At 42.7% G+C, this 27440-nt stretch overlaps 1 protein-coding gene across 3 annotated transcripts in view; it reads right to left on the reverse strand.

The window, feature by feature from the left end:
• The window catches only part of tfg (trafficking from ER to golgi regulator), a 220933-nt gene extending 194156 nt beyond the window's left edge, over positions 1–26777 (reverse strand). For all 3 annotated transcript variants that reach the window (XM_068040975.1, XM_068040976.1, XM_068040974.1), the window contains exons 1-2: positions 26671–26777; positions 88–296 (exon numbers count right to left, since the gene is read on the reverse strand). In XM_068040975.1, coding sequence (XP_067897076.1) covers positions 88–271 — 184 coding nt within the window. In that variant the 5' untranslated portion in view covers positions 272–296; positions 26671–26777. The remainder of the gene's footprint in view (positions 1–87; positions 297–26670) is intronic.
• Positions 26778–27440: the final 663 nt, after the last annotated feature.

Raw genomic sequence — 27440 nt, forward strand, 5'->3', positions numbered from 1 at the left:
CTATAGCGAACTGGCTGTATGGCCCTATTTTAAATTAATGTGCTTTCCAAATACTCAACTATTTTTGATAAAAATCAATCACCCCACCTTCATCCTTGTACTTGATCGTGACTTCATCGTTGCTCTGAAGTTTCCCACGGAACACCCGCTGCATCATCAGAACTAGCTCATCATAGGTGATATCCTCATTGTGGATTGGGATTCGGCGAATATCATCACCTAACTGAGCTTTAATGATGAGCTTGCCACTCAGATCCAGTTGCCCATTCATGGTAGTCTCCTCTCAGGTAATACACCTAGAATGCACAAATCACTAATAGTGAATGTGACCTTCTTGGGAGCGGTGGGGTTGTCAAAGAAATGTGCAGTTTCATGTGTTAAGAAAGACTAGAGAGGAGAAATGCTAAATGTTGACAATCATTATGAGGGAGTCAATGGACGCTGGTGAAGTGTTCATAGATTGCAAACAGGTCAATGTGGTGCCTATATTCAAAACAGGCACCGGTGAGAACTGACCCGTTAGTCTTACTTCAATCCTGTGTATAATAAAATTGATAATAGAGTAAACTTGAGGATTACCTGTATAATGTTTGCTTGATAATGACAGCAAAACTGTCAGCATTCACCAGTATTACTCCACAAACTGACAATTTCAGGACTCCACACATGTGCAGAATAACACTAAAATCCAGAAGTTGCTGTCAATGATTCTACACTCCTCCAGAGGGTACATTGTTGAGGACCTCCCAGAATACAATCGCTAAGCAATCAATGAATTGACGAAGACTTCCACTTTTACACTGTAAGCCCTGCAGTAAAAACCCTTGAAAAAGTTAAATCTTGTTGAATGAGGTGTAACTGGGTTTTTAAAACAGCATATTAAACATGCTCAATGGCCCTTAAAAGCTAATTTTATATTTGTGGAATGTTCAGTTTCTCCATTGTCATAAAAAAAATACACATTTTTATTCTTTTTAAAGTTTTTGTTTTATATAAGATTTTAGCTTCTATCTTGATCTGATCATTTATTTAACTGTCTGAAAATTTAAATTAATAGTCAAGGGATTCAGTGCTTTCAACTTCCTGGTTGGCTGTCTGAGAGAATACTGCAATGTAATTGGCTGCTTACCCTGTTTGCTGACATCACTGCTGTCGGACGCCTGGAAATCCCATTGACTTGGCACCAGATTTAAACTGATATCGGGAAAGAAGTCCACAACACAGATATTGCGAGATCTTTATGGGCAGCAGCGAACGCTGTCGTTTTGCTGCTGATCACAAACTCCAACCCTTTCATGGGTATTTGTTAGGAGTTATGTCAAAATTGGGAGGGGGGGAAAGGCATGGGTGCTAAGCATAGTGCCGCATGAATCAATGTCACAACCACAACTGCTTCTAATTTAGATCACTGACTTGTATTCAGAAACTCAAAGCAAATTATTAAAATTTGCAAATATTAAACCAGAAAAGGGCAGAGGAATAAAGTAGGCAACTTAGAAATTATATGACGAGTGACCAAATAGGCAAGTGGGCAGAAATATGGCAGATGAAATTTAATGCAGAGAAGGGTAAGGTACTGTACAAGGTAAAATGGACAACATATCTGCTCAATGAATGATGTTGAGTAAAATTGAAAGAGACTGAGGAATTTAAGTAGACCCAAAGTCAATATGTCCAACTACAGCTGTGCAGCAATCAACAAAGCCAAACTATCAAACTATATAGCCAAAACTGCAATATACATCAAAAGAAGCCATGATCAAACTGTATGGTGCTCTTATCATGCTGCACTTGAGTATTGTGTCTCAGTGACTAGAATTGGATACAAGAGACACATTTGATCAGACATAATGCAAAGAGCCATAAGGCTAATACCAAAGTCTAAATTCATGAGGAAAAGATAAAAATGCTTCAAAATAAAATACATGAATAGGACAAGGGGAGACAGATTCAAACTAGTACACGGCAATGCTAGGAGTGATAACAGAAAATTCTTCAAAGTATGATCACTACATGGAATGAACTTCTAAGAACATAAAAGAAATAGGACAGTAGACCATATGGCCCCTCGAGGCTGCTCCACCATTCAGTAAGATCATGGCTGATCTTCAACCTCAATCCACCTTCCCACCCAATCACCATATCCCTTAATTCCCTTAGAGTCCAAAAATCTATTGATCTCAGCCTTGACTATACCCCATAACTGAGCATTCACAGACCTCTAAGGTAGAGAACTCCAAAGATTCACAACCCTCTAGGTGAAGAAATTTATCATCTCAGTCCTAAATGACCGACCCCTTATCCTGAGACTATGACCCCTATTTCTACACTCTCCATCCAGGGAGGCAACCTCTCAGCATCTAGGCTGCAAAGCCCTCTCAGAATCTTATATGTTGCAATGAGGTCACCTCTCATTCTTCTAAACTCCAGAGAGTATAGACCCAATTTGCTCAATCTCACTTCATAGGACAACCCTCTCAGGAATCAATCTAGTGAACTCTTAGGCGCACCCCGTCCGAAGCAAGTAAATACTCCCTTAGGTCTGGAGAGCAAAACTGTACACAGTACTCAAGGCGTAGTGTCTGTACAAATGCAGCAAGACTTCCTTGCGCTTGCATTCCAACCCCTTTGCAATAAAGGCCAACATACCATTCGCCTTTCTATCTGCTTGCTGTACCTGCATGTTAACTTTGTGTTTCGTGTACAAGGACACCGAAATCCTTCTGAAAACCAATATTTAACAGTTTCTCACCATTTAAAACATATTTTGGTGTTCTATTCCCTAGGATTGTTTAAAGTTATGATTAGGATATACCTTTACTGGGCATGACACTATGTTCAATAGTGTGAGCATGCATCTCGATATCTGATTATACTGTAATATAATACAAGGGCGGCACAGTGGCTAGCACCGCAGCCTCACTGCTCCAGGGACCCGGGTTCAATTCTGGGTACTGCCTGTGCGGAGTTTGCAAGTTCTCCCTGTGACCGCGTGGGTTTTCGCTGGGTGCTCCGGTTTCCTCCCACCGCCAAAGACTTTCAGGTGATAGGTAAATTGGCCATTGTAAATTGCCCCTAGTGTAGGTAGGTGGTAGGGAATATGGGATTACTGTAGGGTTAGTATAAATGGGTGGTTCTTGGTCGGCACAGACTCGGTGGGCCAAAGGGCCTGTTTCAGTGCTGTATCTCTAAATAAAATAAAATAAAATAAAATAAATAGGACCACTGAGGGATCTGAACGCCTGCACTTAACCAATTTTTTCTAAGACAAGCTGACAAGGACACAAGGGTGGTGGAAGTGGAGATAATCAATGATTTCAAAAGGAAATTAGATAGGCCTTGCAGGAAATAAAGCTGCAGGGCTATAGGAATCAAGCAGCGGAGTGGGACTGACTGGATTGCTCCACTGAGAGCCAACATGGACTCAATGGGCCAATGGCTTCTATGCCGTAAATGACTGAGGCCAGGTATGAATTGTTAAGCAGTTTTATTTTACAGAGCAACAGTCAAGGATGCTTAACTCAGTCTCACTTCTCTCCTCAAAAATGGAGGAATAAATAAATCACATAACTCTGCCCCTTTCGTAAACTGACTTGCTTTGGCCATAAATTTATTTGACGCAACTAACAGCCAAACATGACCATTTACAATGTTACCTTCCAGCTTCAGGCCCAAGACTGTGTCTTGTAGTCCTTTGTTTGCTTCCCTTTGTCTCTCCCTCCCACACATTTAAATATAACCCAGGAAGCAGACACATTATACCATGGAGGGATTCGCTAGCAAGATACCGATCACACCTTCTCCCAGAAGTAGATTCTGCACATTTACCTCATACCAGACCCACATGAATAGAATCATCCTCAACACAAATGGTAGTTAATACTTGTTGGACCACATAAGACAAAATGACGAATTGTTTAATACTCTGGTCACCCTGGTTAATGGGCCTGGGACAAGACAAAAGATCCTTATTCCATTTAGCACACTAAGTTGGGACATCATTCAAATTAGTTGCAATGCACATTCTCCAATGCCCACAGCCTTTAGAAAAAGGTAAGCACATTCACTTTGTATTAAACCACAATTTTTAAACATAATTCAATCCCAAAATCCTTTATCTGCCTAATCAAATCCTTTTATCATTTTCAAAATCTTAATTAGATCACTCCTCAATCATCTATATGCAAGGAAATACAAGTGCAGGAAATACAATCGGTGCTCATAATTTAACCCTTTAACCCCTGGTATCATTCTGGATAACATTTTAATGACAAGACAAAGGAAAGATGCAAAAATTTCTCAAAAATATGGTGAAATGTAAAATTCTCCATTTAAATAAAGTGGCTTAAATAATTTGTAAGAAGATCCTGGAATAGCATTTAGACTTGAACCGAACACAACTGGTGTACAGGGCACAATTTCAAAATTTGCAGATGATACGAAGCTTGGAAGCATTGTGAATTGTGAGGGGGACAGTGTAGAACTTCAAAAGGACATAGACAAGTTGGTGGAATGGGCAGACAGGTGGCAGATGAAGTTCAATGCAGAGAAATGTGAGGTGATTCATTTTGGTAGGAAGAACATAGAGAGACAATATAAAATAAAGGGAACAATTCTAAAGGGGGTGCAGAAGCAGAGGGACCTAGGTGTAAATGTGCATAAGTCATTGAAGGTGGCAGGACAGGTTGAGAGAGTGGTTAATAAAGCATACAATATCCTGGGCTTTGCTAATAGGGGCATAGAATACAAGAGCAAGGAAGTTATGCTGAACTTGTATGAGACACAAGTGCGTCCTCAGCTGGAATATTGCGTCCAATTCTGGGCGCCGCACTTGAGGAAAGACGTGAGGGCATTGGAGATAGTACAGAAGAGATTCACGAGAATCATTCCAGGGATGAGGAATTTCAGTTATGAAGATAGATTAGAGAAGTTAGGACCATTTTCCTTGGAGAGGAGAAGGCAGAGAGGTGATTTGATAGCGGTATTCAAAATCATAAAGGGGTATGGACAGAGTTAATAGAGAGAAACTGTTCCCACCCGTAAAAGGATCGAGAACGAGAGGGCACAGATTTAAAGTATTTGGTAAGAGAAGCAAAAGTGACATGAGGAAAAACCTTTTCACACAGCGAGTGGTTAAGGTCCGGAATGCGCTGCCTGAGAGTTGGTAGAGGCAGGTTCAATTGAAGCATTCAAAAGGGAATTAGACAGCTATATGAAAAGGAAGAATGTGCAGGGTTATGGGGAGAAGGCAGGGGAACGGATTGAGGGAATTGCTCTTTCAAAGAGCAATGGGCCGAATGGCCTCTTCTGCGTTGTAACAATTCTGTGAACTGTGCTCTCAACCTTATGAGAACCTAACTGCATGCAAGGGCAAGACCAAAACCCTATCAGAATATGAACTTACATAATTTTTTTTTTAAACCAATCTTCAGATTTCAAGGGTTCTTCTGTCGGCACAACTCACTCCAAACAAACACCATCGCCAGTGAGATAATGATTTGTACAATCATGCCTTCATGTTGAAGAGATCCATTTTACCTGCTTTCCTATAGTTTGCCATAGTAGCTTTTGGAGTTATGTTCAACCACTTCTACTGTTCATGCTCATCACAGGCAGGCACTTGTATCGGGATAATAGTTCTAACTATTTTGCCAGGACCACAGCAGTCAGTTACAAAGGCACTGCTTTAAACTGGTTATGGAAGTGATTCTGTTTTTTAGGAATTTTTTTTTTTGAGGAATTCAGAGTCAAACTGAATAAATGTTGGACCAATTTTTTTTCCCCCAACAGAGCACTAGGAGCAGAATTGTTGGCGTTAGAGTTAAAACCAGGAGCTAAGAAAGCAGACATAACTGAAGTAATAGCACAGCATTTACAATTGGAAGCAAACCAAAGGACAGTGCAATTGAATTAGCTAAAATTCAGTTACAGATGAGGCAGCTTGAATTTGGCCAAGAAAAAGAAATAGAAAAGCTTAGGCTTCATCTTGAAAAAGAATCGACAATAAATAAATGTGAACTTAAGGAAAAGGAAAATTCAAATTTTAAAAAATGGAACTAAGACAAAAAAGTGGTCTTGACTCCAGTGAAGGTTCTGGTGGGGAAAGATCTGGCTCCAGCCTAGGAGCCAGTGGAGAGCTGTTTAAATCTGTGCAAGCCCTCCCTAGGTTTGAGGAAAGGGACATAGAGGTATTTTTCATTTCTTTTGAAAATATAGCCAAACAGATGAAGGAAAGATGGACACTGCTTATGCAAAGCAGGCTGATGGGCAGAGCTCATGAAGTTTATGCCATGCTTTCTGAGGAGGCTTCTGCAGATTATGAGATAGCAAAAAAGGCTATTCTCACTGCATACCAGTTAGTCCCCGAAGCTTACAGACAGATATTTCCGAACCTCTGGAGATTGTATGGGCACTAAAGATAGAATTAGAACCTTAGGGAATAAATTCTTCTGGAAGAATTTAAAAATACACTCCCTCCATTAGTAAGAACCCATGTAGAGAACCAGAAGGTTTCAACGGCCAGACAGACAGCAGAAATTGCTGATGATTGTGAGCTTGTGTATAAGACTAAACCCTTTGTCTGTCACCCCCACAAACGGGAGAAGGATAGAAGGTGGGAGGGCGAAAGGAAGGCAAGTAGCTGGGGACAAGGAGGGTCAGCTGGGAATGCCCCGGGATCTCCTTCTCAGACCAGAAAGGCAGGTGCTGAGGGTAGAAGTGAGGTCCGCAAGCCTAAGTGTTACCATTGTCAGAAGGTGGGACATCTTTGTGCAGAATGCTGGAAGATGCAGAGTAAATCGATGAGACTTATTGAGGTATGCAAAGCCAATGCAGAGTATTACGAGGGTTTCCATTTTTTGTTCAAAACTTGAGAATCTATATTTTAAAACTGAAAAAGGATTTCATGGATGCTAGAAACTTGGAGATTGCTGAACTTTGTGGTTGTTTTTAAAAAAAACAAGGAAGGTCAATAGAAGGTTCCTGGTTTTAGCTAGTAAAACAGTTACTGGAAAGCATCTGTTTGCTAAGAACTCAGCAGGGGGCTGTGTTACAAACTGAAGGGGCAGATGTTTACACCGAAATGAGAGACCACGATTTATAGCCATCACAGGATTGCTGCTCAACAGTTCTGGTTGCATTTTGAACAGTTAAAAATGCCAGTTGGTTTGGCTAAAAAGCAGAAGGTTGGAGTCTGCTTATCGACCTGCCAGGAGAACAGAAGATCCAGCTTTCTCTTGAAAAGCAAATCCTGTGTCAAGTGTGTTTACTGTTGCCTCCTGTATTTGAAGAAATCCTGAATGTTCGCAGAAAACTGGCATCTTTGAAAGAACTTTGCATCGAATGTGAGAACTGAAACCTTTGTTCCTACACATCTGATGTAAAACCTATGTGAAGCCTTCTGTAGCTGCATCTTTTGAAAGACTGCGCAGACTGTTCATCAACATCACCTAGAAAGAACTGTTCTAGGAACAATCGTAGTGGTGCCTTTAGGGCACCTCACCAAAAAAATGACTTCCTTCCATACTTATTAGTGAGAGGCAGCATGGTTTTGTGAAGGGGAGGTCATGTCTCACTAACTTGATCCAGTTTTTTGAGGAAGTGACGAAGATGATTGATGAAGGAAGGGCAGTGGATGTTGTCTATATGAACTTCAGTAAAGCCTCTGACAAGGTCCCTCATGGCAGACTGGTACCAAAGGTGAAGTCACATGGGATCAGAGGGGAGCTGGCAAGATGGATACAGAACTGGCTCGGTCATAGAAGACAGAGGGTAGCAGTGGAAGGGTGCTTTTCTGAATGGAGAGCTGTGACTAGTGGTGTTCCACAAGGATCAGTGCTGGGACTTTTGCTGTTTGTAGTATATATAAATGAATTGGAGGAAAATGTAGCTGGTCTGATTAGTAAGTTTGCGGACGATACAAAGGTTGGTGGAGTTGCGGACAGTGATGAGGATTGTCAGAGGATACAGCTGGATATAGATCGGTTGGAGACTTGGGTGGAGAAATGGCAGATGGAGTTTAATCCGGACAAATGTGAGGTAATGCACTTTGGAAGGTCTAATGCAGGTGGAAAGTAGACAGTAAATGGCAGAACCCTTAGGAGTATTGACAGGCAGAGAGATCTGGGCGTACAGGTCCACAGGTCACTGAAAGTGGCAATGCAGGTGGATAAGGTAGTCAAGAAGGCATACGGCATGCTTGCCTTCATCGGTCGGGGCATAGAGTACAAAAATTGGCAAGTCATGCTGCAGCTGTACAGAACCTTAGTTAGGCCACACTTAGAATACAGCATGCAATTCTGGTTGCCACACTACCAGAAGGACGTGGAGGCTTTGGAGAGGGTACTGAAGAGCTTTACCAGGATGTTGCCTGGTCTGGAGGGCATTAGCTATGAGGAGAGGTTGGACAAACTCACACACAAGAACTAGGAGCAGGAGTAGGCCGTCCGCCCCTCAAGCCTGCTCCGCCATTCAATAAGATCATGGCTGATCTTTTCGTGGACTCAGATCCACTTACCCGCGCTCTCACCGTATCCCTTAATTCCTTTATTGTTCAAAAAGATATCTACCTTAGCTTTAAAAACGTTTACTGAAGTAGCGTCAACTACTTCACTAGGCAAGGAATTCCATAGATTAACAACCCTCTGGGTGAAGAAGTTCCTTCTCAATTCAGTCCTAAATCTGCTCCCTCTAATCTTGAGGCTATGCCCTCTTGTCCTAGCTTCACCTGCCAGTGGAAACATCCTCTCTACTTGTATCTTATCTATTCCCTTCATAATTTTATATGTTTCTATAAGATCCCCCCTCATTCTTCTGAATTCCAATGAATATAATCCCAACCTACTCAGTCTCTCCTCAGAAGCCAACCCCCTCAACTCCGGAATCAACCTAGTGAACCTCCTCTGCACCCACTCCAGTGCCCGTACATCCTTTCTCAAGTAAGGAGACCAAAACTGCACACAGTACTCCAAGTGCGGCCTCACCAGTACCTTATACAGCTGCAACATAACCTCTCTGCTTTTAAACTCAATCCCTTTAGCAATGAAGGACAACATTCCATTTGCCTTCCTAATTACTTGCTGTACCTGCAGACCAACCTTCTGCGATTCATGCACAAGGACACCCAGGTCCCTCTGCATAGCAGCATGCTGCAACTTTTTACCATTCAAGTAATAATCCTTTTTACTGTTACTCCTACCGAAATGAATGACTTCACATTTATTAACATTGTATTCCATCTGCCAGACCTTTGCCCACTCACTCAATGTATCTATGTTCCTCTGCAAAGTTTCACAGTCATCTGCACACTTTGCTCTGCCACTCATCTTAGTGTCATCTGCAAACTTTGACACCCTACACGTGGTCCCCAACTCCAAATCATCTATATAAATTGCAAATAATTGCGGTCCCAACACCGATCCCTGAGACACACCACTAGTGACTGATTGCCAGCCAGAATAGCATCATTTATTCCCACTCTCTGCTTCCTGTTAGTCAACCAATCCTCTATCCATGCTAATACTTTACCCCTAACGCCATGCATCCTTATCTTATGCAGCAGCCTCTTGTGCGGCACCTTGTCGAAGGCCTTCTGGAAATCTAGGTACACCACATCCACTGGGTCCCCACTGTCCACCTTGCTCGTAATGTCATCATAGATTTGTCAAGCATGACCTGCCCTTCATGAACCCATGCTGCGTCTGCCCAATGGGACAATTTCTATCGAGATGCCCTGCTATTTCTTCCTTGATAATAGACTCAAGCATCTTCCCCACTACAGAGGTTAAGCTAACCGGTCTATAATTCCCCATCTTTTGTCTACCTCCCTTTTTAAACAGTGGCGTCACATCTGCTGTTTTCCAATCTGCTGGGACTACCCCAGAGTCCAGCGAATTTTGGAAAATTACCCCCAGTGCACCTGCTATTTCTCCCGCCATCTCTTTTAGTACCCTGGGATGCATTCCATCAGGGCCAGGAGACTTATCAATCCTTAGCTCCATTAGCTTGCCCAACACTACCTCTTCCGTAATAATGATTGTTTCCAGGTCCTCACCTACGTTCGTCTCTTTGTCAATTACTGGCATGTTATTAGTGTCCTCCACTGTGAAGACCAATACAAAATACCTGTTCAATGCCTCGGCCATTTCATCATATCCCATAACTAAATTCCCCTTCTCATCCTCTAAAGGACCAACGTTTACTTTAGCCACTCTTTTTCGTTTTATATATTTATAGAAACTTTTGCTATCTGTCTTTATATTCTGTGCTAGTTTTTTCTCATGTTCTATCTTACTTTTCTTTATAGCTCTTTTTGTGGCTTTCTGTTGACCTTTAAAGTTTTCCCAATCTTCTAGTTTCATGCTGTTTTTGGCCACTTTGTATGCCTTCTCTTTCAATTTGATAGCCTCCCTTATTTCCTTAGACACCCATGGCAGATTACCCCTTTTCTTCCAGTCCTTCCTTTTCACTGGAATATACTTTTGCTGAGCACTTTGAAAAATTGCTTTGAAAGTCCTCCACTGCTCGTCAACTGTCCCACCATAAAATCTTTGTTTCCAGTCTACTTTAGCCAAGTCCTCCCTCATTCTATTGTAGTCCCCCTTGTTCAAGCGCAGGACCCTGGTATTGTATTTTATCTTCACACTCTCCATCTGTATTCTAAATTCAACCATACTGTGATCACTCCTTCCAAGAGGATCCCTAACTATGACGTCATTAATTATTCCTGTCTCATTACACAGGACTAAATCTAGGATAGCTTGCTCCCTCGTCGATTCCATTACATACTGTTCAAGAAAACTATCACGGATACACTCAACGAACTCCTCCTCAAGGCTACCCTGACTGAGCTGGTTCGACCAATCTACATGTAGATTAAAATCCCCCATGATAATTGCCGTACCATTTTTACAGGCATTAGTTATTTCTTTGTTTATTGCCCGCCCCAATGTGATGTTATTATTTGGTGGCCGATAGACTACGCCTATCAATGACTTTTTCTTCTTAGAGTTTCTAATTTCCACCCAAATGGATTCAACATCATTCTCCATAGAACCTACATCATCACTCAGCACCACCCTGATGTCGTCCTTGAATATCAGAGCTACACCACCTCCCTTACCTTCCTGTCTGTCCTTCCGAATAGTCTGGTACCCCTGGATATTTAACTCCCAGTCGTGACCAACCTGTAACCATGTCTCCGTAATGGCTACCAAATCATATTCATTCGCGATGATTTGTGCCGTTAACTCATCAACCTTGTTACGAATTCTACGAGCATTCAGGTAAAGTGCCTTTATGCTAGCTTTCTTACCCTCATGATTTCCAACATCTCTAATAATAACTCCTGAGTTATCCTTCCTTTCTGCTTCTTTCATAGTCTGCCTTGAACTTAAACCCTCCTGCACACGTTAACCTGCTGCTTACCTTTTTATTTACCATCATACTCCCTGTCGGATTGTTTTCACTGGAACGACAGAAGTGGAGGGGCGACATGATAAGAGGTTTACAAAGTTATGAGTGGCATGGACAGAGTGGATAGTCAGAAGCTTTTTCCCAGGATAGAAGAGTTAGTTACTAGGGCACATAGGTTTAAAGTGCGAGGGGCAAGTTCTTTACACAGAGGGTGGTGAGTGCCTGGAACTTGCTGCCAGGGGAGGTGGTGGAAGCAGGTACGAAAGCGACGTACAAGAGGCATCTTGACAAATACATGAATAGGATGGGAATAGAGGGATACGGTCCCCGGAAGTGCAGAAGGTTTTAGTTTAGACAGGCATCAAGATCGGCGCAGGCTTGGAGGGCCGAATGGCCTGTTCCTGTGCTGTACTGTTCTTTGTTCTTATTTTAAGCCTAAGCGGTTTTTTTTTCATTCCTATTTCTTTGTAACAGCTGTAATCAAAAATCCCTTTTCTCCCCCCAGTTAACCAGTTTTCGTATGTAATTATGTGCGTGAGGGCTAGGATAAAAATAAGGGGCTTTAATATTTCAATTTGTGTGTATGTTTTACTTCATTACTGGTTCAGACTTGTTTTATAATAAACTGATAATTTTGTTGTTTGTTAAAGAAACGTGGGTGGCGTGTTCTATTCTGTGAAAAATAGAGTATATGGTTGACCATATTGGTAAGTGGGAAAATTTCAATATGTATTGTGATCTGTGGAGAAGTGGGACTAGAATAAACAGTGCACTCCTACCACCTCGGTCGTAACGTATAATTGGGGGCTTGTCTGGGATAAACCCAACGCTGACAACGTTCAATTCTAAGCAAGTGGGGTAATAATAACTGGAAAAAGAAAAAGAACCAGGTTTCTTGTGTAATAAAGTGTACAGCATCAGAATGTCTTTAACTGTTGATGCAACTTTTCTGGGGAAGGAGTACGTATTCCTGCATGATTTGAGGTACTTAACCAAGGTTAAGCTAATAGCATTGGCAGCAAAATTGGAATTGAGTTAAAACCAGGATGTAAGAAAGCATACATAATTGAAGTAATAGCACAACATTTGGAATTGGAAGGCGGCGGCAGTAAACCAGAGGGTAATGCAGTTGAATTAGCTAAAATTCGGTTACAAGATGAAGCAGGAACAGGAAATGGAAAAACTTAAGCCTGATAAAGAACAATAGAAATAAGAAAACTTGAGCAGGATAAAGAATTGAAAAAACTTGAGCTTGAGAACGAATTGACAAAAAAAACTTGAACTAGAATTGCAAAAAGAGAAGAAAGGGAACTCAAAAGTTGAAGGCTGGAATTAAGACAACAGGGTGGTCTTGACTCCAGTGAAGGTTCTGGTAAAGAAAGATCTGCCTCCAGCCCAGAACCCAGCAGAGAGCTATTTAAATTTGTATAAGCCCTCCCTAAGTTTGAGGAAAGGGAGGTAGAGGCATTTTTAATTTCTTTTGAAAAGATAGCCAAACAGATGAAGCGGCCAAAGGAAAGCTAGACACTGCTTATGCAAAGCAAGTTGATGGGCAGAGCTCATGATGTTTATGCCATGCTTTCTGAGGAGGCTTCTGCAGATTATGAGATGGCAAAAAAGGCTATTCTCGTTGTGTACAAGTTAGTCCCTGAAGCTTAACGACAGAAATTTCGGAAATTCTGGAGGTTGTCTGGGCAAACTTATATAGAATTTAAGAGGGTAAAGCAAATTAATTTTGATTGTTGGATACGGGCAGTAATGATGGATGCCACGTATGAGAACCTGAAGGAAATAATTCTCCTGGAAGAATTTAAAAATTCACTCCCTTCATTAGTAAGAACCCATGTAGAGAACCAGAAGGTTTCAATGTCAGACAGGCAGCGGAAATTGCTGATGATTGTGAGCTTGTGTACAAGCTCAAACCCTTTGTTCACCACCCCCACAAACCCGAGAAGGACTGAAGGTCGGAGGATGATAGGAAGGAAAGTAGCCAGCGACAAGAAGGGACAGCTGGGAACACCCCGGAATCTCCTCCTCAGGCCAGAAAAGGTGCTGCTGAGGGTGCAAGTGAGGTCCGCAAGCCTAAATGTTACCCTTGTCACAAGGTGGGACATCTTCATGCAGAATGCTGGAAGTTGCGGGGTAAACCCATCGGACTTATTGGGGTACACAAAGCCAATGCAGAGAAAGGAGCCCTGACCGAGAGTACAGCAGATCAGGCTGTAGAACTGACTGCAGCTGTAAGGCCAAATACAAAAAATAATGTGACTGCAAGATTGTGAAGAAGACACCTGAGAGTTACAGGGAATTCTTGTCGAAAGGAAAAGTAACTCCTTATCTCTCAAGTGAGGCAGGGAAACCTATAGTTAGCTATACTTAGGAATACAGGAGCCACCCAAACTCTTCTGCTGAGGAAAGACATAACATTCCCACCAGAGAGCACACTAAATGTTAATGTTTTAGTGAATGCTATTGGCGGGGAGTACATACCTGTACCTTTGTATTGGGTGCACCGAGAGTGTGACCTAATGTCTGGAACGGTAACTGTAGGAGTCGTCCATAGTTTGCCAGTAGATGGAGTTGACCTACTGGGGAATGATTTGGCCAGAGCGAAAGTAGTAGCTTCTCCAATAGTCACAGAAAAACCAAATTAAGTTAAAGAGACAGAACAGTTACAGGAAAAGGTGCCAGGAATTTTTCCTTCCTGTGTAGTAACCTGAGCAATGGCTAAACTGAGACTAGGATCCTGTATCTTAGTAAAGTACACTACAAAGGTATGAGGCGCGGGTTGGCTATGATGGATTGGGAAACGTTACTTAAAGGGATGACGGTGGAAAGGCAATGGCAAACATTCAAAGAGCACATGGATGAACTGCAACAATTGTTTATTCCCGGGAAAGGTAGCCAAACCATGGCTTACAAGGGAAATTAGAGATAGCACTGGATCCAAGGAAGAGGCATATAAATTCGCCAGAAAAAACAACAGACCTGAGGATTGGGAGCAAGTTAGAATTCAGCAAAGGAGGACCAAGGGATTAATTAAGAAGGGGAAAATAGAGTACGAGAGCAAGCTTGCAGGGAACATAAAAACTGACTGTAAAAGTTTCTATCGGTATGTGAAGAGAAAAAGATTGATGAAGATAAATGTAGGTCCCTTACAGTCAGAAACAGGGAAAGTTATCATGGGGAACAAAGAAATGGCTGACCATCTGAATGCATACTTTGGTTCTGTCTTCACAAAGGAGGACACAAATATCATACCAGAAATGTTGGGGAACACAGGGTTTAGTGAGAGAGAAGGAAATCAGCATGAGTAGAGAAATGGTGTTGGGGAAATTGATGGGATTGAAGTCCAATAAATTTCCAGGGCCTGATGGTCTGCATCCCAGAGTACTTAAGGACGTGGCCCTAGAAATAGTGTATGCATTGGTGGTCATCTTCCAAGATTCTATAGACTCTGGAACAGTTCCTGCAGATTGGAGGGTAGCTTATGTAACCGCACTATTTCAAAAGGGAAGTAGAGAGAAAGCAGGGAATTATAGACCAGTCAGCCTGACGTCGGTAGTGGGGAAAATTCTAGAGTCCATTATCACAGATTTTATAGCACAGCGCTTGGAGAACAGCGGTAGAATTGGACAGAATCAGCATGGATTTATGAAAGGGAAATCATGCTTGACATATCTGCTAAAATTCTTTGAGAATGTAACCAGTAGAGTTGATATGGGGCAGCCAGTGAATGTGGTTTGTTTGGACTTTCAGAAGGCTTTCGACAAAGTCCCACATAAGAGATTAGCATGCAAAATTAAAGCGCATGGGATTGGGAGTAGGGCACTGCGATGGATAGAAAACTGGTTGGCAGACGGGAAACAAAGAGGAGGGATAAATGGGTCTTTTTTCAAATAGCAGGCAGTGACTAGTGGGGTACCACAGCTATTCATAATATATATTAATGATTTAGATGAGGGAACTAAACGTAATATCTCCAAATTTGCAGATGACACAAAACTGGGTGGAAGGATGAGTTGTAAAGAGGATGCAGAGAGGCTTCAGGGTGATTTGGACAAGTTGATTGAGTGGGCTAATGCATGGCAGATGCAGTATAATGTGGATAAATGTGAGGTTATACACTTTGGTAGCAAAAGCAGGAAGGCAGATTATCTGAATGGCTATAAACTGAGAGAGGGGAATATGCAACAAGACCTGGGTGTTCTCGTACACCAGTTGCTGAAGGTAAGCATGCAGGTGCAACAGGCGGTAAAAAAGGCAGATGGTATGTTGGCCTTCATAGCAAGAGGATTAGAGTACAGGAGCAGGGATGTCGTGCTGCAATTATACAGGGCCTTGGTGAGGCCACACCTGGAATATTGTGTGCAGTTTTGTTCTCCCTATCTGAGGAAGGATGTTCTTGCTATCGAGGGAGTGCAGCGAAGGTTTACCAGACTGATTCCTGGGATGGCGGGACTGACGTATGAGGAGAGATTGAGTCGGTTAGGATTATATTCGCTAGAGTTCAGGTGAGGGGGGAATCTCATAGAAAGCTATAAAATTCTAACAGAATTTGACAGGGTAGATGCAGGAAGGATGTTCCCGATCATGGGGGAGTCCAGAACCAGGGGTCATAGCCTAAGGATACGGGGTAAACCTTTCAGGACTGAGATGAGGAGAAATTTCTTCACCCAGAGAGTGGTGAACCTGTGGAATTCGCTACCACAGAAAGCAGTTGAAGCCAAAACATTGTATATTTTCAAGAAGGAGCTAGATATAGCTCTTGGGTTTAAAGGGATCAAAGGATATAGGGCGAAAGCGGAACAGGTTACTGAGTTGGATGATCAGCCATGATCATAATGAATGGCGGAGCAGGCTCAAAGGGCCATAAGGACTACCCCTGCTCCTATTTTCTATGTTTAAACAAGTTCCATTGTCAGAGGTAGAATTGGCACCACAGATATCCAAATATCTGAAACTTTCTTTAGGGCTTTATTCTTTAGGATAACCCAAAAGAAATGTTTAATAAGTCTTCTCTGATTAAGGCTCATCAAGCTGATCCAGTGTTAAATAAAGTGGCACGTTCAGCTCCAACAGAAGCTGAGGCAAAAGGAGTTCCAGAAGGCTATTATATTCAAAGTGGGATTCTGATGAGGAGGTGGAGAGCTCCTCACAGACCTGTGGATGAAGAATGGACAGCAGTTCATCAGATAATGGTACCACCTAAGTATTAAGGATAGCGTATAAAATTCCTACAGCAGAACATGTGGGGATCCAGAAGACCCAACCATCTATAAATTGACATTTTTACTGACCAGTTCTTTCTAAGGTCGCGATGAAGTTTTGTAAAACGAGCCACACATGCCAGATTGTGGGAAAATCGCAAACTGCCATAAAACTGGGCACCTCTAATTCCCATACCAGTTTTTGGGGAACTATTTAGTCAGGTGTTGGTAGACGGTGTAGGACCTTTACCGAAAACAAAAGCAGGACACCAATATATCCTCGGTCAAACAGTAGTTGTGACACTATGAACTCGGGCAGATTTCCACTCCCCCATCAGCATCTCGTGATTCCAGGCTTAAAGATCGCCGTGGTGGATGCATGGTAAAAAAAAAAAAGGGTCAGGCACAGTCGTAGTATCCTCATCAGTCAAAGAACCTGTCAAATAGTTAACTTCTTGGCTCCTGAATGAAGAATAGCCACTTGGGCAAGGTATCCAAAGACGACCAGCACCTAAGAAACCATATTTCAACCAGAGCCAGTACTTCAGCAACGGATAGGGAAAGCCTAGGCCAAAAAAATTCAGGCAGCTTTCACAAACCAAAATTCTGCTGCGTGAATTATCTTAGTTCAAGCATCAAATGTGTGCTAGCCCCACCGCTCCTCAAAATTGGAGTTCCAAATCTGTACTCGGCTTTCTAGAGAACTGCTGTCCAATACACTCATCACATGTGGCGAATTCACGCTCTTCACTTTTAAACCCACACAATACTGAGTTGTGTTAAAAAGAAAAAACTTGCTTTTATATTGTGTCTATCATGATCATCGGATGTCTCAAAGCGCCTTACAGCCAATGAAGTACTTTTGAAGTGTCGTCATTGTTGTAAGGGGGAGGCGGTGACGTACTGGTAATGTCACTGCACTAGCAATGCAGAGACCCAGGTTAGTGCTTTGGGGACATGGGTTCAAATCCCCATTGGCAGATGGTGAAATTCAAATTCAATTGGTAACCATGAAACTATTGTCGATTGTTGTAAAAACCCATCTGGTTCACTATTGTCCTTTAGAGAAGGAAATCTGCCATCCTTACCTCAGTTCAAGGATAATTAGGGATGCGCAGTATATGCTGGCCGAGCCAGTGACGCCCACATTCCATGAAGAAAAAAAAATGTGGGAAACACAGCAACCAGTTTGCACAAAGTAAACTCCCACAAACAGCAATATGATAACGACAGATATTCTGTTTTCATTATGTTGATTGAGGAATAAAGATTGGCCAGGGCACCAGATCTTCTTTGCTACCAACTGAGCCATGGCTGACACCTTACAGTTGCAGCAATGGGTATGAGCATGGGTGTCACTCACTATATCACTATTTCTCACCCATCCCTAATTGAGCAAGGAAGAATCAACCATGTTGCTGTTAGACAGGAATCACATATCAGTCAGACCACAACTATGTTTATCAGAATATAGTTCAGTTGTTGAGTTTCTAGTGACCTGGAAGCTGAAGGGCCACTTGCACAATGAAATAAGAAAGACTGTCTGTCGTTGGTTACCTTCTCTGGTCCTGTTCCCTCTGGATGCCTCTAAATGACGGTACATTTAGGTCTGCGGGACCACTCGATAAACAAGCACTGTGAAAGCAGGGCTGGGCTTTGGAAGGACAGCGGTCCAACTTCTCGAAATTTTCTTGAGATCTAGTGCTAACTGAAGAATTTGATTTTAGCTGGTAGTTGGCAGTTTTCGCAAAACAGCTGAGATGCGTGAGCAATGGACAGCGTTGCATATCTGCCATCGGGTTGAAGTGTGCAATTTTGGCAAGCTGGGGAGGTGCAGCAACATCTAAATATGTTCATCCTTCATCTTAATAGATCCACTGAAATGAGCAACTGAAAGGAAAAGGGAACTATTGGCATAAAAGGAGAGTTTACAGGAGATCGGCCATGAGTCAAAGGTCTATTAAATGTCCATACACTGTGGTCGGAACTAGCAGGCAACAGAGCACAAGCAAGGCAAAATTCAGAGCGCAGAGGCCGATACAAAGAACAAACAAAGAACAATACAGCACAGGAACAGGCCATTCAGCCCTCCAAGCCTGCGCCAATCTTGATGCCTGCCTAAACTAAAACCTTCTGCACTTCCGGGGTCCGTATCCCTCTATTCCCATCCTATTCATGTATTTGTCAAGATGCCTCTTAAACGTCGCTATGGTATCTGCTTCCACCACCTCCCCCGGCAACAGGTTCCAGGCACTCACCACCCTCTGTGTAAAAAAACTTGCCTCGCACATCCCCTCTAAACTTTGCCCCTCTCACCTTAAACCTATGTCCCCTAGTAACTGACTCTTCCACCCTGGGAAAAAGCTTCTGACTATCCACTCTGTCCATGCCGCTCATAACTTTGTAAACCTCTATCATGTCGCCCCTCCACCTCCGTCGTTCCAGTGAAAACAATCCGAGTTTATCCAACCTCTCCTCATAGCTAATGCCCTCCAGACCAGGCAACATCCTGGTAAACCTCTTCTGTACCCTCTCCAAAGCCTCCACGCCCTTCTGGTAGTGTGGCGACCAGAATTGCATGCAATATTCTAAGTGTGGCCTAACGAAAGTTCTGTACAGCTGCAGCATGACTTGCCTATTTTTATACTCTATGCCCCGACCGATGAAGGCAAGCATGCCGTATGCCTTCTTGACTACCTTATCCACCTGCGTTGCCACTTTCAGTGACCTGTGGACCTGTTCGCCCAGAACTCTCTGCCTGTCAATACTCCTAAGGGTTCTGCCATGTACTGTATACTTCCCACCTGCATTAGACCTTCCAAAATGCATTACCTCACATTTGTCCGGATTAAACTCCATCTGCCATTTCTCCACCCAAGTCTCCAACCGATCTATATCCTGCAATATCCTCTGACAATCCTCATCACTGTCCGCAACTCCACCAACCTTTGTGTCGTCCGCAAACTTACTAATCAGACCAGTTACATTTTCCTCCAAATCATTTATATATACTACAAACAGCAAAGGTCCCAGCACTGTTCCCTGCGGAACACCACTAGTCACATCCCTCCATTCAGAAAAGCACCCTTCCACTGCTACCCTCTGTCTTCTATGACCGAGCCAGTTCTGTATCCATCTTGCCAGCTCCCCTCTGATCCCATGTGACTTCACCTTTCGTATCAGTCTGCCATGAGGGACCTTGTCAAAGGCTTTACTGAAGTCCATATAGATAACATCCACTGCCCTTCCTTCATCAATCAACTTTGTCACTTCCTCAAAAAAACTCAATACGGAGAAACCTGCCAATTCTTTTCCTTCCCAGAGTCTCCTAATATACCAATAATGATAAAATACAGAGTTTACTCTTGAAGAAATTTGTTTTATTTTAAAAACTGGACAACGCTCAGTTAACTGATTGTCACCACCCTTGAGAGCATTTACAGCAGGCTTGCTTTGCAGAACTGCTGGATTGCAAAACCCTTTTGAAGCTGTTCTCCTGGCTCTGGCAATAAGTGTCGATTGCTGACAGTTTAAAATCTCAAAACTATTTTCAAAAGATTACACATGTTCTATTAGTATTGTATATATTTTGTATCATGTGGCGAATATGATGACCTGATCGCCACAAATACGGCGAGCATTGTAATCCTCCTGGACAACAATGTTCTAAAGAAATGAAATGTTAAAATTTCTCATTAGATGATCCTTCTCTCTCCCTTAGGCTGCAACTTTGCTTTCTGCTACAATTTTAAAGTTCGGCGAGGAGGAAAAATGGAGTCAAAATTTGAGTGAGCTAAGAAACATTTAAGTGAATTAATTACTACAAACTGATTATTTGTATCCATAATGCAATGCCAGTGATCTCCTGGACTCTCCTCCCTTCTTTACACTGTAAATGTACCATTCTACTCACTTCTTTATTCACTTTCATGTTCAAACCAACTACACCGTTTCCTACTCGAATCTTTCTTTCCCAGAACCCCAAAACTTAATGACTTTATCTTACTAACCTTTCCATTCCTTCTGCAATCCTTTAATATCCAAAAATCACGCACATTTAATCACTACTCCTGATTTATCTTTTATTTTCAGCCTTGATGGTGTCCTGCATTATGGGCCTTTCCCTTTCAAGGACTGTCTGGATTGCAATGCCTTAATTTATTGATTATACTCTGCTCTTATCCATTTGTCATCGCTCCCGCCATCCCCCTCTATGCCGTTATAAGCTTCCTTAAATCCTTGACTAATCCTTTAGTCAACTTCCAATTTCTCAAAAAGGCCTAGTGGCCGTTCATTCATTTCTGCATCTATGAAAGGTCTTGGGGCATTTTCCAAGATTGTTACACTAAGTCTCTATTTCCACTATATTGTACCATTGTAGACAAAGTGAATACATGTTGCTCCCTTGGCCCACTTCCTTAACATTTAGGCAGCAGACTCAATAAGAAGTTTCAAAAGGCAACTACTTGAACAGAAAAATTCACAGGGCTTTGGGGGAAGTCAGGGGACTGGGACTAATTGGATACTGCTTTCAAATAGCCGGTACAGGCCTGATGGGCCAGACAGCCTCCTTCTGTGCTGTATCATTCTATGATTCTGTGAGGTCATGTGTAGATGTACAATAAACACAACATTCCTGTGAAAGTGTGGTGTGAGGCATGAGGAACTTTGGAAAAGGAAAATAAATCACCATGAGCAAAATAACTGAGAAACATTAACCTATACGCAAGGAAGATCTTCACCCAAATGACAACATATTGAAGATTTACAACATATATCTTATGCTGACAAAATCCAGTCACATTGTTAGTTAATCTGAATATTTTTACTTTCATGATCGCACACTCAAATCTGAACTATACCTTAACTCCAAAAGGTAGAAAACAGTTCAATGAGCAAATAAGCAAAAAATGTTATATCAGAGTGGCTTAATCTAGTTTCTAGCATCTTCCTTTATCAAACTTAATATATATTTTTCCATTATTTTTCATTATCTGCCTTTAAATATCAATAAAGACAATTAAATATTAACAAAACCAAAAGGCAAATAATCAAGATGTGGCAATTCACTTAAATGACGTTTCCCACAACAGTCAAATTCTGACACTATCTTTTCTCCTCGGTCAAATTAAAAACAATTACATCCTAATCTCATGCTTTGTCCTTAAATAAGGTTCATCAGCTTACAATGATTCATAAACTATCAAAACTCTTGTGGTTGCACTTGGGAATAGTCACCCATCAAGATTTATGGAAGGCCCACTATAATACATAAAAAATCTTTAAAAAAGGTTAAACACATTCTATTGCCTACTGTAACAGGAAAAGAAAGGTTTGTATTTATATAGCACCTTTCATGACCACAGGACATTCCAAAGCGTTTTACACAATGAAATACTTTAGAAGTGTAATTACTGCTGTAATGTAAGAAACACAACAGCCAATTTGCACGCAGCAAGCTTCCACAAACAGCAATGTGATAATGACCAGATAATCTATTTTTGTGGTGTTGGTTGAGGGATAAATATTAGCCAAGACACTGGGGATAACTTCCCATCTCTTCAAAATAGTGCCATGAAATCTTTTACATTCACCTTGAGAGGATAGACAGGGCCTCAGTTTAACATCTCATCCAAAAGATTGCACTTCCAACAGTTTCAGCCTTTATTTTTATGCTCAAGTCCTGGAGTGGGACCTGAATTCACAACTTTCTGACTCAGAGGCAAGAGCACTACCAACTGAGCCACAGCTGAAACACAGAAGTGATCCTTCAGTTGTGAAATGTCTTGCATATTCTGAAGGACATGAAAAGCACAATATAAAATAGAGGTTTGATCTTTCTCAAAGGAATTACCTTTCCAAAAAGATTAATAACATCTACTGAAAATATTGACAACCTTGTGACACCTTGTAACAAGAGGGAGATTGGCAGGTACATACTCCAACCACTGCAATCCAAGGTATTTAGCCTAGTGCAGAACAACACAGATGTCAACCACGATAACTTTTGAAGTCTGTACTTTCCCACTTGCAAGAGCTGCCCTGAGATATTCAACACCACGGAAGAAAAAAGGGGGGATTCAGATTACCCTCTAATCTCAATTTTAACTTCAATTTTCAGTCTGCAGAGACTCACAGTAGCTACACCTCAGTGGCTGGTATCATAGTGACAGTGTTAATTTGAAGTTTGGCTGGAGTGGAAGCAAGCAGTCCAGGGATGAAGAACAGTGAAGTAAGGCTAGTGTCCAACTATGGCTCCTGAATAGCAAAAAGCCAACCCTGTAAAACACAGGCAACTCACTTCTATTTGTGATTATTTGCTGATTTGTTTGTTTGAATTTTGCATGCCTGGCTGTATTGAAAAGACTCATCTTGCCTCACTGGGGACTAAAATCCACAATCAAAATATCACAATTTATCAACAACTTGAAGCACAAACAAAAGTAATGAGAACATGGATTCAAACAATATATTTGGACCCCGAGACTCTATAGTGTGTTTCAAAAGTTTGGATACCACTGTGGTAGAATATTTTTGGATGGAAGACCATATCCTTTTTTTATACTTTCTGATTATACTCAATAGTCTTGGAGGCAAAGGTACAGACTAAATGTGGCATGCTCAGTTCTTAACAACACATCTGTCACATATATACTACATTCACTCATCTATATCCGATCTCCATTATGATTATACATGATGTACATCCATAGTAAAATATCAGATCCTGGTGCCAAATCCATAATTCAGCAAATAACACAAAGTCAAAACAACATAGTCAGCCATTGTCTGATGAAGAGTATTAGGCTCTGTGGTAGTTACCAGAACAGCTACCTTTTCAATACAGTACTATCGGTTTCAAAATGAGTCATTGTATAAGGTCGAAAAATACTTTTGGCTATACCTGTGGAGAAAAGCTTAATACATTCATGTTACATTCCTTTGTAGACAATTTTAACAAAAGTGCTGACCGGTTTAAAATAAATGAGTTAAAAAGAACAAACAACAAAGAAAATTACAGCACAGGAACAGGCCCTTCAGCCCTCCAAGCCTGCGCCGATCCAGATCCTCTATCTAAACATGTCGCCTATTTTCTAAGGGTCTGTATCTCTTTGCTTCCTGCCCATTCATGTACCTGTCTAGATACATCTTAAAAGACGCTATCGTGCCCGCGTCTACCACCTCCGCTGGCAACGTGTTCCAGGCACCCACCACCCTCTGCGTAAAGAACTTTCCACGCATATCCCCCCTAAACTTTTCCCCTCTCACTTTGAACTCGTGACCCCTAGTAATTGAATCCCCCACTCTGGGAAAAAGCTTCTTGCTATCCACCCTGTCTATACCTCTCATGATTTTGTACACCTCAATCAGGTCCCCCCTCAACCTCCGTCTTTCTAATGAAAATAATCCTAATCTACTCAACCTCTCTTCATAGCTAGCGTCCTCCAACCAGGCAACATCCTGGTGAACCTCCTCTGCACCCGCTCCAAAGCATCTACATCCTTTTGGTAATGTGGCGACCAGAACTGCACACAGTATTCCAAATGTGGCCGAACCAAAGTCCTATACAACTGTAACATGACCTGCCAACCCTTGTACTCAATACCCCGTCCGATGAAGGAAAGCATGCCGTATGCCTTCTTGACCACTCTATTGACCTGCGTTGCCACCTTCAGGGAACAATCTCTCTGTACATCAATATTCTCCAGGACTTTTCCATTTACTGTATAGTTCACTCTTGAATTGGATCTTCCAAAATGCATCACCTCGCATTTGCCCTGATTGAACTCCATCTGCCATTTCTCTGCCCAACTCTCCAATCTATCCATATTCTACTGTATTCTCTGACAGTCCCCTTCACTATCTGCTACTCCACCAATCTTAGTGTCGTCTGCAAACTTGCTAATCAGACCACCAATACTTTCCTCCAAATCATTTATGTATATCACAAACAACAGTGGTCCCAGCACGGATCCCTGTGGAACACCACTGGTCACACGTCTCCATTTTGAGAAACTCCCTTCCACTGTTACTCTCTGTCTCCTGTTGCCCAGCCAGTTCTTTATCCATCTAGCTAGTACATCCTGGACCCCATGCGACTTCACTTTCTCCATCAGCCTACCATGGGGAACCTTATCAAACGCCTTACTGAAGTCCATGTATATGACATCTACAGCCCTTCCCTCATCAATCAACTTCGTCACTTCCTCAAAGAATTCTATTAAGTTGGTAAGACATGACCTTCCCTGCACAAAACCATGTTGCCTATCACTGATAAGCCCATTTTCTTCCAAATGGGAATAGATCCTATCCCTCAGTATCTTCTCCAGCAGCTTCCCTACCACTGACGTCAGGCTCACCGGTCTATAATTACCTGGATTATCCCTGCTACCCTTCTTAAACAAGGAGACATCAGCAATTAACAACTGTTAAAATAGCTGGGGAATGTTCAAATATCACCAACAGATAATTCTAGGCTTAAAAAGTACAGTGCTAGAACCAAGATCATAAAGGGGTATATATTATATCCTATCAAAAATGTTACATATGAAAAATATGCCGCAAAATGCTGAAAAATGCAGCAGTATTAAAATTCTAAGTGTTGTGGGGTCATGCTCCTAGATCACACCTCTTCTCCACCCACCTGAAACTCTGAGTCATGCGCAGGTTGGCACTGGTTGACAATGACTAAAGAGACACTTTAGGGGAAAGGAAGAGAGACATATATTAGTTAGAATTGATGAATCTGGAATATTTGGTATCCTGCTCAAGAGCAGTTAATAAACACTGAGTTTTCACAAAGAACAGGGCTCATATCAACCCCATGGCTCTTTAGGAAGGTGCATGCAGCAAGAATATCAGCTAAGTGAAACGTAATCAAACTGCAACTGACTCCTCAAATAGTCCTTTGATCCCTCCGCTATCAGAACCTCACCAAATATTCAGAACTGTCAGTCGGTCATGAGTTCATGTTTAACTGCACCCAACACTTCAGACACAGTATAACCAAGAAAATGAAACCTGATTTGATAGCAAACTAAGCTCAATGTTTCTAATTCTTGCATAAGAGTGAGTCACTAGTTTTAAGAGCTTGCTGACAGAAAATCAGAAAAACTGGAGTTGTTACTACAGAATCGTCATTTCTTTGAAGGAAAAAAAAATGTTTTTTCTCAATCCTGCTTTTCATTACAATTTAACACCAATTCTCCACACAAAGCCGCCCATTCATAGTGACAAGTGTCCTGGGTCCCAGACCCTTCCGTGTGATCCCCTCCACCAGCACTCCCTCCCCTTCCCCAACACCCCCCCCCCCAACTACCCACCAACCCTCTCCACCCACACCCACCCCCAAAACCCTCCACCCCCCTCCTCAAATCCCTTCCCCGCCCCCAAAACCCTCCACCCCCCTCCTCAAATCCCTTCCCCACCCCCCTCCTCAAACCCCTTCCCCGCCCCCAAAACCCTCCACCCACCACCCCCCTCCTCAAACCCCTTCCCCACCCCCAAAACCCTCCACCCACCACCCCCCCTCCTCCTCAAACCCCTTCCCCACCCCCAAAACCCTCCACCCACCACCCCCCCCTCCTCAAACCCCTTCCCCCCCCCCAAAACCCTCCACCCACCACCCCCCCTCCTCAAACCCCTTCCCCCCCCAAAACCCTCCACCCCCCCCCCCTCCCCTCCTCAAACCTCTTCCCTTCCCCCAAATCCTCCCACCAAAACCCCTCCACCATCCCAAGAGCCGGTGAAAGGCCTGAGCACTGGCGCAGGTACATTTCCTGTCAAATAACGCGAACCATCTTCACCACCACCCCCTTTAAAAAATAAAGTCAATGCCTTCAGTCGGATACGATGCATAGAACCCCGCGCATACGGGCCTCTGGACTAAGGAGTGCGAGGCCTGGGGGTTAAAAGCAGGGTAACTGGGTGAGTGGTGAAAGGCGCCGAGCCGGAGTAGGCCGGGCCTCGCTCCTTGGTTCCGGCTCTTTACAGACGAGCCCACGGTTGCTTCAGTATGGGCGCTTTGGAAAGAAAGTGTTGTACAGACCTGTGGAAGAAGGTTTCCAGCGAGCTCGGCTGCTGCCCGACCTTCTCTCTGTCAGCCAGTCAATCAATCCCCAGCGATTCCCGCAAACGGAAATCCCGCCCCTCCACTCCAGGACGTGGCAAAGCGCACTGCGCCTGCGCACACTCTATTCAACCTGGAGGCTGGCATTTTGTCCTGCTCCCAACCTTTCCCAAACTTAGAATGAGTCAATGTAACTCTCTGAGCTGCCTCAGGTGTTTTACAGCAGAGGTCAAAACGTAGCTTTGTTCATCCTAAAGTATTTCTATCATTAAAAAAGTACATTTCTTTTTGTTCTTGGGGGAGGGTCAAACTAACTGAATTACAGTTTGCCCAGCTTAGTGAGTGAGAATTGTAAGATGTGCAAAGGGGCGTATGCTTCATTTCTCTTACTTAGACCATGGTAACCTTTGCTGTTGTGGGAGTTATCGGATTTTGTTGAAATTTGAGTGTTGAGTTCTGTCCTATTTCACAATCCGGAGTTGTTACCAATGGGGCGGCGCAGTGGTTAGCACTGCAGCCTCACAGCTCCAGCGACCCAGGTTCAATTCTGGGTACTGCCTGTGTCTGCGTGGGCTTCCTCCGGGTGCTCCGGTTTCCTCCCACATGCCAAAGACTTGCAGGTTGATAGGTAAATTGGCTATTAGCAATTGCCCCAAGTATAGGTAGGGAAATGTGGGGATGTGGTAGGAATATGGAATTAGTGTAGGATTAGTATAAATGGGTGGTTGATGGTCGGCACAGACTTGGTG

The sequence above is a fragment of the Heterodontus francisci genome, chromosome 10 (genome assembly GCF_036365525.1).
Source record: "Heterodontus francisci isolate sHetFra1 chromosome 10, sHetFra1.hap1, whole genome shotgun sequence".
In the NCBI taxonomy this organism is placed as follows: domain Eukaryota; kingdom Metazoa; phylum Chordata; class Chondrichthyes; order Heterodontiformes; family Heterodontidae; genus Heterodontus; species Heterodontus francisci.